Genomic DNA, 18,553 nt, shown 5'->3' on the forward strand with positions numbered 1-18,553 from the left:
CCAAAGTTTTTTTATCTTCCCACCTCCCGGGTTTTCCTCCTTTTTGTCCCCTTCCACCTTCTCATTTCCCCTCCCCCCCCTTCCCTTCACCCTGGTTTTTAAATTCTTTGCAGTTAATCTTTATCATTCTCCTTTTTTTTCCCATAAAGGATTCTAATTCTGAAACATTAAAACAATTTTAAATATATTGCGGGCCAAACCATCTTTTGGCCTGACCCACCCCCCCCTTTTTCTCTCCTCTGCCCCATTTTTTTTCCCCTTTTCTTTGGGCCTTTCCTTCCCAGTTTAAACTTTTCCCCTGCCTCCATGTGGATTTTTTAACCCCCCCTGTCCGTAGGGGGCCTTCCCCTGCAGATTTCAGGTATTTTTTATCGTAAACCCTTGGCCCTTTTTACGTTGGAATATTTGGGCCTCGGGGGAGTTGGGGTGAGCAAGTTTACTCCCCATTTTTTTCCCCTGTTGGTTTTTTCTTACAGGAACCAAAATTCTTTTTTCCCTCCCCATCTCGGGCTTTTTTTTGTATTCTTCAGACCCCTTTTCCTGATGGGCCCCCTTTAAAAAAAGTGCCCTTTTTCCCTACGCCCCCTGATTTTCCCAAACCATAAACCTATTTTTCCCGCCCCGGCTGCATTCCGCCCCGTATCCATTTTGCCCAAGGGGGTTTCCCGGCTCTTTCTTTATATCTCTCCCTTCCGGGCATTATCTATTCCGGATTTGCCTTTCTTGTTTTTTCATTACCGCCACGATTCTGTTTCTGTTGGCGATTTTAATCCCACCATTTCCTCTGGGGGTCTCACTGAAATTTCCCCGTGGCATTCAGTTAGGGGTTTTTCTTGCCACCCCCCCCTCCATGTTTTTAAAAACAGGTACTCCCCCCATTTTTTATCCTCAGACTCCCCTCTCTCTTGCCCTCGATCTCTCAGTCTGCTCTTCCTCCGCCCCATTAGACTTCCCGGCATTTAAGGGGGTTTCATGAGGCGTCTTTTAATTTCTTCTTCCCATTTCACCACCTCTTGCCTTCCCTTTCAGTTTAGTCAGGCAAGGGGGAACCTTTACCTTGGACTTTTCTTCTCTCAGAGAAGAACAGTATAATGTGCCTTTTACACTTCAAGAACTGGAGGCAACACTCTCAGCTTGCCGATCATCGGCAGCTGGGCCCGACGACATTCATATTCGTATGCTACAACATTTACATCAGTCAGCCCTTGCAGTCCTATTATGCCTTTACAATCTTATTTGGTCACAAGGAGTTCTTCCACAGCTGTGGAAATCCACCATTGTTCTCCCTTTCCGCAAACCAGGCACTACGGGACATGAAGCCTCCCACTATCGTCCCATTGCTCTTACCAGTGCAGTTTGCAAAGTGATGGAACGCCTAGTAAATAGACGTTTAGTGTGGTATTTAGAGACACACAACAGTCTCTCCACTCGTCAATATGGCTTTCGTAAGGGACGTTCTACCATAGACCCCTTCCTACGCTTGGATACGTATGTTCATAATGCCTTTGCTAATAACCACTCGGTTATTGCCATATTTTTTGACCTTGAGAAGGCATATGACACAACTTGGAGGTATAATATATTAGCCCAAGCCCACTCCTTAGGCCTTCGAGGCAATCTACCATCCTTCCTTAAGAACTTTTTAACTGACAGGCATTTCCGTGTTCGGGTTAACCCTTTGACTGTCGCGGCCGTATATATACGTTTTACGTGGTGCCGTGTTTGACGTATATATACTCATAAATTCAAGCGGCTTCAAATCAAGCAGGAGAAAGCTGGTAGGCCCACATGTGAGAGAATGGGTCTGTGTGGTCAGTGTGCACCATATAAAAAAAATCCTGGAGCACGCAGTGCATAATGAGAAAAAAAAAACTCAGACCGTTTTTTTTTAATTAAAATGCCGACTTTGTGGTCTATTTTTGTATAGTATTTATGGTTGTATTCTCGTTTTCTTGGTCTCATTTGATAGAGTGGAAAACATATTACAGAAATAGAGATGATTTTGATTGATTTTACTATAAAAAGAACCTAGAAATGGAGCTCAAAGTAGGGGAAATGTTTGATTTTTGCCAATGTTCAAAAGTAAACAAATGATGCCATTGTCCAATAAATGTCTAACTAGCCATTCTAATATGCAGTCATGAATGGGTTGATGTTATTTATACAGTTATTACAGCATTGCAGTAGTCTGCATAATAGTAAGTCTAATATTTTTTGTTTGAATAAAAATTCAAAATAGAAAGCAAGAGTAATATCAGAGGGGCCTGGAGACGTGACTGATGAACAAAGAAAACGTTATTTTAGAGCCTGGAATGTCTGCATTGTTCATTCTGGACATTATTTTGAAATTGTCATATTTTTTAGTTTTCGTGAAATTGGCCAAATTGCAAATTTCTGACCACATTATTAGGTAGTTGAAATCAGTAAATGGGCAGTTTCTTGTACTCAATCGATAGAAAAAATGAAGTTCTAAAGAAATAGCTATGAGTTTGGGCGACTGGAACAATGGAATTAGCCGAAAATAGGGCTCAAAGTGGACGAAATCGCCGATTTGTAAACAGCGCCGAGGTCGCTAACTTCGCGAGAGCATAATTCCGTCAGTTTTCCATCAAATTTCGTTTTTTTGGTGTCATTACAATCGGGAAAAGATTCTCTATCATTTCATAAGAAAAAATAATTTTTTTTTTTTTAAATTTTGCGACACCAGGAGACACCTCAGGATTGGGGGTTGCGACAGTCAAAGGGTTAATAATGTGCTCTCCCCGGACTTTATCCAAGCTGAAGGTGTCCCCCAGGGAGGTGTTCTGAGCACAACACTTTTTCTCCTTGCTATTAACGATTTGGCCTCTAGTCTTCCATCAAATATTTGGTCAACACTATGTTGATGACTTCGCTATTGCCTGTGCAGGCGCTGACTGTCACCTCATTACAGTTTCTCTCCAGCATGCAGTCGACCGTGTTTCCAATTGGGCCACCACACATGGGTTTAAATTTTCCAGCACTAAAACCCACCAAATTACTTCCACTAGACGCTCTGTCATCTCTGATCATCCTTTGTACCTCTATGGCTCCCGTATCCCTGAACGTGATACAGTCAAGTTTCTGGGCCTCCTCTTTGATCGTAGGTTATCCTGGAAACCTCACATTACCTCTCTGAAGGCAACTTGTCACAGCCGGCTGAACCTTCTTAAAACCCTTGCTCATCTTTCATGGGGAGCTGATCGTCGAACCCTCCTTCGCCTACGTTCCACCCTTATTTTATCGAAACTTGATTATGGTGACCAGATCTATTCAGCGGCATCTCCTGCTACTCTCTCTAGCCTTAACCCCATTCATCACCAAGGATTACGTTTATGCCTTGGTGCTTTTCGCTCTTCCCCTGTCGAGAGCCTCTATGCAGAAGCGAACGTTCCATCCTTATCCGATCGTCATGATGCCCATTGCCTTCGCTACTATGTACGCTCTCATGATCTCCACAATCCTTCCATTTATAGAATGGTCACTGATATTAGTAGACATTCTTTATTTGTTCTCCGTCCCTTCTCTCTTCGCCTTCATTCGCTCGTCTTCTTTTCAATTACCACCTTTATGTTCATGTAGCATCTCACTTTTCCCTACCCCCCTGGGAAGTTCCAGCTGTTCGAGTCTGTTCTTTCTCTCTCCCTTGCTCGAAAGCCCAACTGTCTACGGTCGCTTCCCGCTCTCTTTTTCTTGACCACTCTCATTCTCATGCCATTGCTGTGTACACAGATGGCTCTAAGTCTTCTGACGGCGTAGGATTCGCAGCAGTGTTTCCGGACAGCATCGTACGAGGGCATTTACTATCTTCGGCTAGTATTTTTACTGCTGAATTGTATGTCATCCTTGCAGCACTTACCCGTATTGCATCTATGCCTGTGTCATCATTTGTGGTTGTCTCAGACTCCCTTAGTGCTTTACAGGCTATACAGAAATTTGATACACCTCACCCCTTAGTCCTCCGTATCCAACTTTGGCTACGCCGCATCTTTACCAAGCATAAAGATATTGTTTTTTGTTGGGTCCCTGGTCATGTTGACGTACAGGGCAATGAACAGGCAGACACTGCTGCTCAGTCAGCAGTACATGAGCTACCAGTTTCATATAGAGGTATTCCATTTACGGACTATTTTGCTGCAATATCTTCCCACCTTCACACCCGTTGGCAACAACGTTGGTCTACTATGGTCGGCAACAAACTTCAAACTATTAAACCGAGTATAGGTTACTGGCCGTCTTCTTATCACCAGTGTCGAGGTTGGGAGACTACACTCTCCCGTCTTCGCATTGGCCATACTCGTCTTACTCATGGATATCTCATGGAGAGGCGCCCTGCTCCTCTCTGTGAGAATTGCCAAGCTCCATTATCAGTCAGCCACATTCTGTTGGACTGCCCACTTTATTAACGAGCACGCAGAATTTACCTCCGTCGTCGTCTTCGCTCTGCTGCTCTCTCTTTACTTTCCCTTCTCGCTGATGGACCCACCTTTCATCCGGACTCTCTCATTGACTTTTTGACAACAACTGACTTACTTCACAAATTCTGATACCTTCAGCCCTTTCTACCCTCTACCCCCGCACTATCCCCTGCCCCGCTGTTTTCTGTAACCTACTGATCATCCCTCCTCCCTTCTGCCATCCAATACCCTCGCTTCCTTCCCTATCCTGTAGCGCTGTATAGCCCTTGTGGCTTAGCGCTTCTTTTTGATTATAATAATATGACTATAAACAATGAAAAAAAATATGCAGGTATTCATTAACACACACACACAGTCATATATGTATTCATGCAATTGTATGGTTATGGATATTTGCCTAAAACTAACAAAACAAAGCAAGCCATTAAGTAAGGTAAAGTTTAATCAGGTATGGTAAACTAAAGCATGTTATAAAAAAAAGTAGAATGGCTATCAGAGTACAAACTCTTAAGACATCATGAAAAATTAATGTACTTAACATACAGATACCAAACTACAAAGGATAAAAATAATTGCACAGGGATAGTAAGAGGATAGGCGAAGTCCAAAAGTAGAGGTAGAAAAAGAACGTGTAGTTAGCTATGGGATTTGGAATTACCTGTAGTTACAGAGCTATGCCTGTGGTGTCCTGCCTTCAGTAATTAATATACATTTTTTAAATTTTCAATATTTGTAGCACTGCTACCTCCTCTTATAATTATGTAATTCAATATGATCTATGTACCAGCAGAATATTTAACAATAATCTTTATGGATCTTTTCTGTGTGCAAAAGAAGAATGTATTATTTATAAATAAAGGTATTATAGTAATTATTGTTTTATCTCTTCCACTAGAATAGACATTAACTTTGATATTACAAATTTCATCTTTGATTAACCTGTTGCTCAAGTGAGTGGAGTCTTAGCTCACATCGCTCCTTCTCTTGTCGTAGAGCCTCCAGCTGATTAGTGAGTCGGCGAATCTTTTCGCTGTCGACTTGCCGCTCTCGACGATGATCACTACTCATATCAAGAGTCTACAAGATAAAAAAACGAACATATGTGTAAAGTCATTAGGCAGAATAACGAGCGTTTTCAATGTATACTACAATACGAAAGTTGTGCATACATATTGGTCCAGGATGGATCAAAATGCCATGCAAAATTTCCTCTAGTAAGTGTGGGTTATTTGTGAATTGTTTCAGCTACGGTATTGTAATTTTTGTTCATTAATCATGAAAATGAATTAAGATTTCAGTAGCCCTTTGTGACCCTTGTCATTCATGAAACACAAAGCAGCATACTCCACCAGCAATGCTTTTGTTCTGTTTTTACCTGAAGGGCACACTAATGTTTCAGCTCCTGGAACATCACTGAAATGATCAGCAAGCGATCAATTCTTTCATGGTAAGCATGAAAACATAGAAAAGTATAATGAGGCTTGATTGCATATCCACACAGTGTACATCCAAGACCCTAATAACAAATGGAGTAATACAGAGAATTCTATAAACTAACCAAACTTTATTAACAATCTAGGAAACTTTATCATACACAACATTGTAAAGAAAATTACCCAATAATTCCTACAGATTTTAATATAAATCTCAGTCAATCAAATAATTGCAAAGCTGCAATCTTCCAAAATAACATGTATAAATCTCTTTAAAATAACTTGCATTGTCAAGCTCACATCCATTACAGAGATAACTGCTTTATCATTGGGTTAATATGGATGAATATAATAGCCCCACAAAACTCAAACAATTACCAAAGATAACAGACCACTACCTTTCCCTTCTAATTATAAAGATCATTAAATCATTACTTAAACCAATTATATTAATTCTGGAATGAAGCTCAATAATAGTATGATTTGATTTGAAAAACACACTTCTGTGTAAAGGGGTCCTCGAGTAAGTGCCCACTTAGAACATATTTCATTCACTTGGTGCTTACCTCATTGAGCCCCAGTACAATCCATCACTTACTTTATACTTAATCCAAGGCCTCCCTTGCACCTGCTCGAGTGTTATGTCCAGAAGATGTACCCATTAAAATGCAACTGGCACCAACATTACAACACAAGGATTACAACTAAAGACATAACAAGCACACAACTAACGGTGAGCAATTCAGTTAAAGGAAAAAAGAAAAAAAAAAAGAAAAAAAAAAAAAAAAAAAAATTACAGAAGTGTACTTTACTGAGACATTTTACCTGTGGAACAAGCTTCTTTAGTCAGTGACAAATGACAAGCATTTGTGTGAGAAAAAAATCATGTCAAAATAACAAGCATATTTCACTGCAAAGTTGTAAAGTGACTGAAGAAGCCTGTTCCACAGGCAAGATGTCTGAATAAAATTCTTTTCTGCAATTTTGTCTTTTTTTCTCTACTTGTTGGCTCTGCACTGTTTGTCACCAGTTCTGAAAGGGCTCCATACAAGTGCAAGGCACATGATGAACCTTACAGGAGTCAGCGTTGAGCATTTGTATGACTGAAGCATAAAGCAGCCACCTGGGGCTCCCACCACAGAATTACCTTGCAGACAATTACCATAACTAGACTGTATTCATCTACAATCACTCATTCTGAATCCAATAACAAAAACTGCTAACAAATTTGTACTCGCCTAATTGAGGTGAGTACGACTTTGTTAGCAGTTTTTAGACAATCCAAATGAAATACCCTCATAAAAATAATAAAGCTGCTCAAGTGTCAGCATCATTTATTTCAACACTTCAAGAGCTCTCTTGAAACAAAAATATTTCCAAACACTTAACCAATATTATAAATCTTTTTGAGAAAATGGTACACAAGCAAATGTGATCTTGGAATTTAAACAGCATATTAAGCCCATGTCAGTTTGGTTTCAACCACCCCAAAAATTACAAACACCATCACAACACAAATGCTTAACAATATACACATTACCTGAAAAAATGAGTATATGTTAAACCTGTTTACTGGTATACAAAAAGCATATGGTAGTGTTGATACCATTACCCTTGTTACCAAACTAGAGGACTATATAGACTCAGAGGACATACTCTCTCTTGCAAATCTTATGTTAGTGATGGACATAAACCTATGACCACAAATGATATATCCTCAATAATTACCCATCAGTATTGAGGTACCACAAGGTAGCATCTTGGGCTTGCTACTGTTCCTACTTTATATCAATGACCTACAAAATTCACCCCAGCAGCTTTAACAAGTACTATTTGCAGATGAAACTACAACTGTCATCTCAAACACAGATCCACCTATCCTTAACAATATAAAGGCTGACACACAACACAGAAAGACCATATTACATAAATGCTTGGAAACAAAATTATTCATGTTACAGTACTGATTTAAACCATTCATGTTTATTAACCATTTATTTAAATGCTTGTTAAGAGCACTTGTTTATAGCACATTTTCTTGTTACTTAATTTAAAATTACACATACTGTATGTATGGCTTTCTATTACACCCAGGTAAAAGAAGGACTTAATCTAAGACTTATAATTTAGAAAGAGGATTTGAGAATACATAGTAATATTTATTTCTATGTGCATGCTAAGATGTATTTTTTTTTACGACACTGGCCGTCTCCCACCAAAGTAGGGTGACCCAAAGAGGAAATACTTTCATCATCACTCACACTGTCTTGCCAGAGGTGAGCAGATATGACAGTTTAGATGTCCCTCCAAACAGCAAATATCCCTACCTCTTCCTTAGAATGTAGGCATAGTACTTCCCACCTCCAGGACTCAAGTCTGGCTAACCAATTTCCCTGAACCTCTTCACAAATGTTACTTTGCTCACACTTTAACAGCTCATCAGGTCCCAAAAACCATCTGCCTCCACTTATTCCTAACACACTCACACATGCCTTAATAATAAAAAAAATTCCACCTGGATGTCCAACTGAGGTGTTCTCTACTTACCTCCTTCAGGTGTTTCTGTTGCATCTCCGTCTTCACAGTCTCCAGGTCATCAATCTTCCGTCGTAACTCCATATTCTCAATGCGAAGAGCACTAATATTGGAATCTAGCACAGGCTGTTCAGAGGTTGGCCGCTGACGATCATGCTCATACTGGTTACATGAAACATGCAAGGTATTATTAGTATTATTATTAATATTAGTATTATTATTATTCATTAAGAAAACTGAAATCTCACATTACGATTAAAAGAATTCTAGGAAAAAACACCAAAAATCTAAGTGTTTGTAAAGATATGTAAGTTAATTTTAAGTAAAGTTCTGTATGCCAAAAATCTACAGAAAAAGCCTGTATGTAAGCTACTGTATCAAACAAAAACTTAGAGAGATTAAAAATAAGCCATTTTATCTATGATCAAGCAAAGCAATCCTACCTTATTTAAAATCTTCTTAAGGTCTGTTCTGTCCTTCTCAAGTCTAAATTCTGCCTTTTCAATGTCCTTTTTTTCAGCTTCACTTATGGCCAACTTCCTCTGTTGATGAAGAAGTGAGTGAGGAAGCTGGTGGGTAGTGCCAGCACCTCCCAAGATGGGACAAAATATTGACACCCAGTCCATTATAGTAAATTTATAAAGAGGGCTTTTAAGCAAAAAATTAAGCCATGAAATATAGAAGAGGTGATTCAGGGATAAATATCATGCTGATACTCTGACTAAGGGTTTTTTTGTGATTCAGCATCAAAATAGACTTGAAGCATAACATCCTGGTCACACTGCAATCTAAGCTCCCAAACAAACTCAAAAGTACTGGTAGAAAACCACTACTACTTCCTCCTTCCCTTTTCCTTTCCTCCTTTATCCTCTCTCTCTCTTTCATTACAAACCTACATCCCACATGGGTCATTATGCAATTGTAGTAGACTTAAGGATTTTGTCCATATACAATTTATTCTACAAAGGTAGTAAGCTGGTGGATAGCAACCATACAGGAAGATACTACTGTCCTATCACATGTGTGAAATGGAAACCTGTTGAATGTCATAAACACGGCAGGATTGCTGATCTTTTCTTTTTGTCTTATGTAAATCCTCCCACCACTATCTACATCCAGTATATGCTTTGTATGTGAATATGTATCCATGTGAGTATAAATATACACTCATCTGAGTTTTTTCTATTTTTTTACAAGTTCTTTTACTTGCAGCAGTTCTATTAAAATTTCATGGGAAAGTAGATTAGAATCCTCCATAAGACATGCCAGTCTAAAATGCCAGGCGTCTAGCAACCCTTTCTTTTAATCAATAAAAAGAAGGAAATTTTTACAGCTATTTAATGAATAATAGTGAACACATTTACCTCTTTGGGTCATCCTACCTAGGCAGGAAATAACAACAAAACAGTTCTCCAGAATGTAAAATTCTGCAAACTAGTTGATGAAATGCTTTAGGAATCCTACCAAACAGTACCTTAAACTGGAGAAAGCTGCTGTAACTGGAAGGCAATCATTTTATGGTACTGTAGCATCTTTACATGGTAACCTACTGCACAAGAAAACCAGCACAATATCAGTCATGGTACTGTGCCTTTTTATTCTTCATAATTCTTTTAAATGCGGAAAAAAAATTTTCCTCCATAAGCCATGCATGTCGTAAGTGGCAACTAAAATGCCGGAGCAAGGAGCTAGTAACCCCTTCTCTTGTATAAATTACTAAATTTAAAAAGAGAAACTTTTGTTTTTCTTTTTAGGTCACCCTGCTTTGGTGGGATACAGCCAGTTTGTCGGAAAAAAAAAAATATTAATTATGGACAGGCTGAGACAGCAGAGAATTTCTACTGACAGGTGCTGAACAAAGACCTACATCCTTGCAGAGCAGAACAATCCTGGTTGTGTTCATACATGATCCTATTGTACCGTATTAAGAGTCACATTCAACAAACCCAAATATCATTTTGCAAGTATTGTGCTGAAATTCTTATATCAGGGTCATGGACAAGAATGATGGAAAACTTATCTGATTCTACATCCACAAAGTACACGTAGTGTTGGGAACTCTATGTGAAAGTTAGATGAGCAACAGCTGAGGCTACCAAGAGCTTTCTTTTAAATAGACTGTCGTTAAGTCAGTCCCCAGTACTACAGGTCCACCATCACAAATCCGGCAATCAGTTATTCAGTTCCTTCAGTTATTCGGCACTAATTTCGGCTAGCATAATTTCAAATTTCCAGGGTTGCCACACCAACCTGCTGCTACTGTTTGGTGGTGCTACTTGCTGCATAAGTCATTCAAATTTCTTTTTCTCCATTTATTGCTATAACCTGCTTACTTTTAGCCCTAGCCATAGTTCCAATGAATAAAAGAAATGCTTCTCAATGTGTAAAGCACATACACAGTACATTGTCCATTAAAGATAAGGTAGCTTTGAAGCCACTGTCAGTTGCCATGAGCTCAGTCTTGTGATGCAGGGGAATATGCTGTATTATTACGCTAATATCAACACTACAGCTTATTTGCCTATCACAATTGATCTAATATGACATAATAAACAATATAAATAACAAAAACATGTTAAATACTCCAGAATGAATAATATTTGGCATAATACCGAGCAGTTCGATGGAGGTATGAAGAGGACATGGGATACAAGTACCCTGTCTTGGGGCTTATATTAGAGAAAACGCAGTTTAGCACATGGCTAACTGTGATATACACTCGTACTGCACCATAAAACTGCAACAAAAAAGCTATTTTCTCTACATAGATTATCGCACAAGCATATGTGTAGAGAACCTAGGATAACCCAAAAAAAGTCAGACAACGTGGCTTATTTCTAGCACATGGCTTGGGCTAGCCATATATGATTTTTGGTAAATTTTTGATTTCCAGCCAGGGTAGAAACATTGGGCATGTTTCTTTCCATCTGTTGTCTATGTTCACCCATCAGTAAATGGGTACCTGGGTATTAGTGGACTGGTGTGGGCATTATCCTGGGACACTGACCTAATTTGTCTGAAATGCTCAGCATAACAAGGGGCTTTCTATATAGTAGTATGTCACTGATGTCAACTAGGCCTGTATACCATGTCCATGTATGTGTAGTGAATAAAGACATTATTATTATTATTTTCTCAATTGTTTGTTGGGCTATCTTATTATTGAAACTTGGGCAATGTATGATGGAAAGATACTTCTTAACGTACACCAAAAATGAAAGAAATCAGACCATAAATAGTGGAGTTCACTTCTCAGCCATTAGCAGCCACTTAGCGGTATATTTTTGTATGGTTTTTATGGTTATATTCTCGTTTTTTTTTGGTCTCATTTGAGAGAATAGAAGATATATTACAGAAACAGATATGATTTTGATTACTTTCATGATGAAAAGTACCTTGAAATTGCGCTCACAGTAGCCGAAATGTTCTAGTCTTTAGCAATGCAGGGAGTAGTCCAAATTCTAATATGCAGTCAAGAATGGGTTGACATTATTTATACAATTATTACAATAATGCAGTAGTCTGCGTAACAGTAAATCTTCTATTTTTTGTGTGAAAAAAAATTCCAAATGGTAAGCAAGAGTAATATAAGAGGGGCCTGTAGCCGTAACTAATGAACAGAGAAAATGTTATTTTAGTGCCAGGAATGTCTGCATTGTTTATTCTGGACCCTATTTTGAAACTGGCATCTGCTGAAATTTGTGTGAAATTGGCCAAATTGCCAATTTCTGACCACTTTATTGGGTAGTTGAAATAAGGGAATGGGTGGTTTCTTGTACTTAGTCGACAGAATATAAGTAAGTTTATTCAAGTATATTTTTGATAAATATTTTTTTCTCAGTTGTTTGTTGGGCTATCTCATTGAAACTTGGGCAATGTATGATGAAAAGATGCTTCTTAACGTACATGTGTGTGCACACACACACGCGCGCACATGCACAATAAATAAGGGAGTTCACTTCTCAGCCATTAGCCGCCTCTTTGCGGTATATTTTCGTATGGTTTTTATGGTTGTATTCTCGGTTTTTTTGGTCTCATTTGATAGAATGGAAGATATATTACAGAAACAGACATGATTTTGATTGCTTTCATGACGAAAAGTACCTTGAAATTGAGCTCAAAGTAGCGGAAATGTTAGATTTTTGCCGATGTTCAATGAACTTTGTGCAAATCAAGTTGGTTAATGTTATTAAGTGTATTCTAACATAACCACTCTGTAATCTGGCAAACTCAGCAATCTAGCACACTAAAGGTCCCAATGATGCCAGATTTGTGAGGGAGGACCTGTACTGACAGAATTTGTTAATTTTTGTGATACGGTGAAATTATTTCATGGCCAAGTGATTTGATATTGTATCAATGACAACTATGTTCTGGGAGTTCTACATAAAAAATAGGTTGAATGCTGGTTAAACGATACCCACAGAACTATTTCAAGATTGTGACTTTCAAATGCAAATTTGCCTGTTTGATTCCCAATACTTTTTATACAATTTGTTACTTACATGATATAATGAAATTCTCTTTATATCTCATATACTGAGTGGGTTTAGGAGGCCTAAGATAATATGTAGGACCATAAGAGTAGGAGTCATTTAGTTAAGTTTGGCTGTGTGAAGAGAATGTTAGGTGAGAGGATGATTAGCAAGTGTTCAACTAAAAGAAAATGGCCAGAAGAATGTTAGGTGAGAGGATGAAAGCAAAGAGGAGAATGTATGAGAGTATAGTTATACCAACACTCTTGTATGGGTGTGTGAGGCATGGGTAGTGAATGTTGCAACAAGAAGGCTGGAGGCAGTGGAGATGTCATGTCTGAAGGCAATGTATGGTGTGAATATAATGCAGAGAATTAGTAGTTTGGAGATTAGGAGGAGGTGCAGGATTACCAAAACTATTATCCGGAGGGATGAGGAGGGGTTATTGAGATGGTTTGGACATGTAGAGGGTGGAACAAAATAGAAAGACTTTGAGAGTGTATAAATCTGTAGTGGAGATAAGGCAGGGTAGGGGTCAGCCTAGGAAAGGTTGGAGGGAGGGGGTAAAGGAGGTTTTATGTGCAAGGGGTTTGGATTTCCAGCAAGTGTGCGTGGATTTTAGGACTTGACATGCTGTTGGAGTGTAAGCAAGGTAACATTTATGAAGGGATTCAGGGAAACCAGCAGGCCGGACTTGATTCCTGGAGATGGGAAGTACAGTTCCAGCACTATGAAGGAGGGTGTTAATGTTGCAGTTTTATAACTGCAGTGTAAGCATGCCTCTGGCAAGACAATGATGGAAGCTTTTCTTTTTTGGGCCACCCTGCCTTGGTGGGAAATGCCCGATGTGTTAATAAAAAGAAAAAAGTATGATAAGTGTTCAAATGAGGGAAAATGATCAGGAGGAAGAGAGGAAAATGCAGAATCTCAAGAGGAAGGGTAAGGAATACGTATTTAAAAAATCTTAAGAGTACAAAAGAGCATGTTCGGGATGTAACTTAAAATGACCTGGAGGCATCTATGCTATGACTGCTTCCCTTACGAGAGCTCCTTAATGAAACTTATAAATCAGAAACAATGAGTTAATTTGCATATCTCAAAAGAAAAATGAATTTGACAGGGACACTATCATTAAAAAACTACTGTTTAAAAATAAGTAATCTGATATCCCAATGATTTCTTACATGATTGTGAGATAGCAAGTATGATTTAGAAAAGAATCTGGAAAGAAAGCAATACATTACATTCTATTGCTACTGAAGAAGCAATGTGAATACAAGAGAAGAACGGAATTCCTCCAAACTGTACTAGCAACTAAGAACTAAAGATTATTTTTATCTATATGTGTACTTAAGTTTATGGGTGTATTTATCAACAAATACAGATATGGATAAAGAAAATTCTACGACAGAAAAAGCAAGGTAAAGAATTTAAAATTAATTTTACAAACAAAAGAGATAAATAAAACATGTATGTGTACTTTATATCTTAAGAATAATAAAAAAAATTAACTTATATCAATGTTATAATATATCAAGAGTACTGACTGCAATAAACCATAGGTACTGTTGACCAAATAATATACTCAACTACTAGACCCAATTCTGTTTACAGATGGCCCTTTGAAACTTATATATTGACTATAATTTTGATAATTTATTAGTAGACTTCTCATTACATAAATAATTATTAATCCTCTAACTGTCCATACATAGATCTACGTTTGCGCATGTAGTGCTCCCCCCTTGATTTCCTCCATAAGAAAGAATGTAAAAAAAAAAAAAAGTACATCTACGTTTGGAGCGTTACGTGAGCAAACGTAGATCTATGTTTGGACAGTTTAAGGGTTAAAATACAAACAAAAATTATATAATAACTAAATAAAGACTTAATGTGGTATCATACAGTAGAATCATCCTCAGCTTAGCAACAGGGATATGTTAAAATAAGAACATGAATGAGGAAAATTTACAGTAAATAAAATATGGTTGTTTGGGGAAAATAAATTCTGGACAATTTTCCTGTTAAATTCCAACTCTGATGGAAGTATCTAATAAGCACCAACAGCTTGCCTTGTGCAGAACTGTTGCCACGCACATATATTATTATCATCATGGGGGAGCACTGAACCTGTATGGAATATACAGCACCTGTGGGGGAGGGGGGGATTATGGAAGGCATTCAGGCTCAATTCAGAGAACTGGAACACAGATGCAATTCCCTAGATCAAGAGCCCCTCACCAGCATCAAGGAACCTCCCTTGAGGGGTGCCATACACACTTAAAATATTGTCATTAAACCGAGCTGCTTGGTAATGTAAATTATGTCTTAAAGCTTCACCAAGTAGTTAATTGTAAACCACTAGTATTGATTTGTGTTTTATTATAAATGGTATAAAATACCAACAAGATGATAAGTAAGGCACATATACAACACTAGGTATCTTTAAGAATGTAACATTTTGCCTGCTCTGCAGACTTCAACTGTTGAATAGAGATGAATTACAATCCTGGAGACAGTAGATGAAGTAGATACTTAATGTTCCACATGTCACTCATCAATTTGTGTTATGTTTGGAAGTTGATGTATTAGGACATAACCCACCAGCATAACATTCTGTTTCTCGACTTCACTGATTCTTTATTAAGAGCCTTATCTTTGGATGTCATTTTTCTTTAATTTTCATAAGCTTTTAATGTATGTGAATTTGACACAGGTATGTCTTATTCACATACTTGTTGGTACTGTATATTTTACCAGTGACATTCAATAACTTACAATGTCTGTCATTCAATGTAATCTCTGAGAATACTGGGGTAATCAGGAAGAGAATCAGCTGATTATCTCTCAGCATGTATTTGTCAAAGAGAAATTAAATTTACCTTTTGCTATGTTCTCTGACACTATTCTGACCTATAGCCAGACACCTTATACAGTGGAGTAACAGCTATTGGCCTAGCCCCTTGCTGGCATTCAAAGCACCAGGAATGACCCTATCTACTCTGCATACCCGAGGGCACACTGCCGGGTTAGAAAAGATACACAAGCCTCCCCAAACATGATAAAAGAGAACTGGTATATAGAGTACTGGATTAACAATGTTTGACTGTACATGAATCCTATGATAAACTCGTTTTACAGGTAGAACACAGAATTCTGACATGAAACATTATGATTTCTTCAATTCACTTTATGTAACATAAAGAAAGCATAGACAAGTCAAGAGACTGCTTTGAGTCTGATCCACCCCATTAAAAACAGGAAATGGGAGACCATTTGTCTAACAGCCTGAGGAACTCTCAATTCAATTTCTGGGCATGGAGTGAGAGGGAAAAATCTCAACTACAATACTCATGCTTATCTAATAGTAATTGTAAGTACTTAGGAGTTAGGTGTTGTGGGTCACATACTAGGTAAAGAACCCAACTGAAATAAGTGATAATGACTGATTTTGTTGGGCTATAGCTGATAAACTTTTATAATATGAATAAAGATAAAGTACCTTACACAATAATATTTAAAAAACTTGAAAACTACTTATTAGAAACCAGTGCTATAGCACTTATGACATAGGACACTGCCTATCTTTGTGAAGTAGTACTATATAGATGTTAGGCTGATTCCTTGCTTTTATGCAACACACTTATTCAGGCTCAATAACTTGATACAATATATAGTTCATAATAATGAGAAAAACAAATAACGGCATGTGAAGCATATATAATACTAACAAAGTTCAAATCTGGATACAACCCACCTCCAGATCTGCAAGTTGAGAGCGCAGTTCAGACTTCTCTTGCTCCAGACGGGTTACCTTTGAGATAAGCTCATCTGTCGTTGATGATCGCTCACCAAGGCTCTGGAAAATTAACGCACATTAACTTTTATTCTGAAGACTCTTAGGAAGATACATTTTTAGTAAACAAGCTCACCCTCTCCTATGCCAATTTCTTTAGGGTGGCATATCAACAAAAGTTTTATCTTTAACTAATTCCACATGCACTAACTTGAATTCTGCACCAAACTCAAATAGGTAATTACTGTATTTAATTTTCAAATTACCCTACTGTTACTGCAACTGCCATAACAGGTCTCTCTCATGGTGCACCATGCTTTTATAGTGAACCATGCAGTTGAAAAAATTGAACTAGTTTCCAAAGGTCATATTTGTAAGTGTAGGTGTTTGTGTTTTGGGATGTGTACAGGTTTGGGACCACCTTATGCAACAGAAGATTGAGTACAATAGATTTGTATATCATATGGTATATGGTATATATGCAGTTTAAAAACTGTAGTGTAAAGCACCCTTCTGGCAAGACAGTGATGGAGTGAATGATGGTGAAAGTTTTTCTTTTTCGGGCCACCCTGCCTTGGTGGGAATCGGCCAGTGTGATAATAAATAAAAAATCAATGGTATATAATACCGACAAGACTACAGTACTGAACACCTGCTCCTAGACTGAGGGACTGGTGACCTCATCATCCACCTCTCCAGTCTTTATTGTATTGATAAAGCCACTGATTGGCCAAACGTCTACAGAATAAAGATATGTTGTACCTAGATGTTGCACATGTAACAGATTTACTCACCCCTCTAAGAGACTTCATAGTCATCTCTAACTCAGCATTCCTTAACTCAGCATTAGAAAGATCTTGCTGAACTTTATTTTTGGACTCTGAAAGTTGTTCCTTTTGTCGTTTGAGTTCTGACATTGCACTCTGCAAGTCAGCCACTCTCTCATCCAACTGACGTCTTTCTGCTTCACTTCGAGACAAAAGATTCTGAGACTGCAAAAAAATATTACATGAGATTCTGGGACTGTAAAACAAAGACAAGATGGTGGGATGGTGGAACTATAAAGCAAAGATAGTGGCACTGCAAAACAAAGACAAGATAGTGGGACTGTTAATCAACGACGAGATAGTGGGACTGTAAAACAACAAGATAGTAGGACTGTAAAACAAAGACAAGATTCTGGGGCTGTAAAACAGACATGATGTAATACAATATTCATGTCTTTGAAGTGTTGCATAAACTGTGTTGAGAAATTTTACAATAACCTCATTAATGATTAAATTTTGCCTGAAACACTAAGTAAACTTACGGGCTCCGTAAACATATTTTATCATTTATATACCCCAACGTATTACACCTATGCCTACACTGCTCTAACAAAGATTTGGATTTGAATCTATGTATTTTTGCGATTGTGGAAAGATGAGGTAAAAATAACAGACCCTGGAGAGTTCTTCTTGCATGCTGCTGGATGACGACACTGTCTCCTTCAGCGAGCGATTAATGGAAGACAGCTTGTCCTTCAGTTCGGATTCAGAATTAGAGATGGCAGCCATGCGGGTCTTCAGGTCCTCTACTTTGCCCTTGAGTGAAGAGTTTTGATCTTCAAGACTTCTAATAGTTCGGTTGTAATTCTCCCGGGTGACGACTAGATTCTGTTAGCATTAGCATTATAGTGAGTAGCCATGTGAATAATTTTTAATATAAATGCATTAAGAAAAAGAGTGGATTCCAATTCGAACAATTCAAGAATGTCAACATAATAGCACAAATGAAAATGCATTTACTGAATCTTACATTTAACTTTTTATTCCTTCAGATGCAAAACAGAAAGATTGCTTGCATGTATAAAGCTGAAAGAAAAAAATTTCTATTATC

General features: G+C 38.0%; 2 protein-coding genes across 9 annotated transcripts in view; one reads left to right on the forward strand and one right to left on the reverse strand.

Annotated features, from left to right (window-relative positions):
• LOC138855181 (uncharacterized) overlaps positions 1-18,553 on the forward strand; it is a 204,225-nt gene that overhangs the window by 118,090 nt on the left and 67,582 nt on the right. The gene's annotated exons all lie outside the window — the stretch shown is intronic.
• Positions 1-18,553, reverse strand: part of LOC128704241 (rootletin) — a 504,072-nt gene that overhangs the window by 19,773 nt on the left and 465,746 nt on the right. For all 6 annotated transcript variants that reach the window (XM_070102946.1, XM_070102947.1, XM_070102942.1 and 3 more), the window contains exons 33-38: positions 18,118-18,330; positions 17,470-17,667; positions 16,637-16,738; positions 8,848-8,946; positions 8,417-8,566; positions 5,376-5,513 (exon numbers count right to left, since the gene is read on the reverse strand). In XM_070102946.1, the coding sequence (XP_069959047.1) occupies positions 5,376-5,513; positions 8,417-8,566; positions 8,848-8,946; positions 16,637-16,738; positions 17,470-17,667; positions 18,118-18,330 (900 nt within the window). The remainder of the gene's footprint in view (positions 1-5,375; positions 5,514-8,416; positions 8,567-8,847; positions 8,947-16,636; positions 16,739-17,469; positions 17,668-18,117; positions 18,331-18,553) is intronic.

Source organism: Cherax quadricarinatus, chromosome 84, assembly GCF_038502225.1.
Source record: "Cherax quadricarinatus isolate ZL_2023a chromosome 84, ASM3850222v1, whole genome shotgun sequence".
NCBI lineage: Eukaryota > Metazoa > Arthropoda > Malacostraca > Decapoda > Parastacidae > Cherax > Cherax quadricarinatus.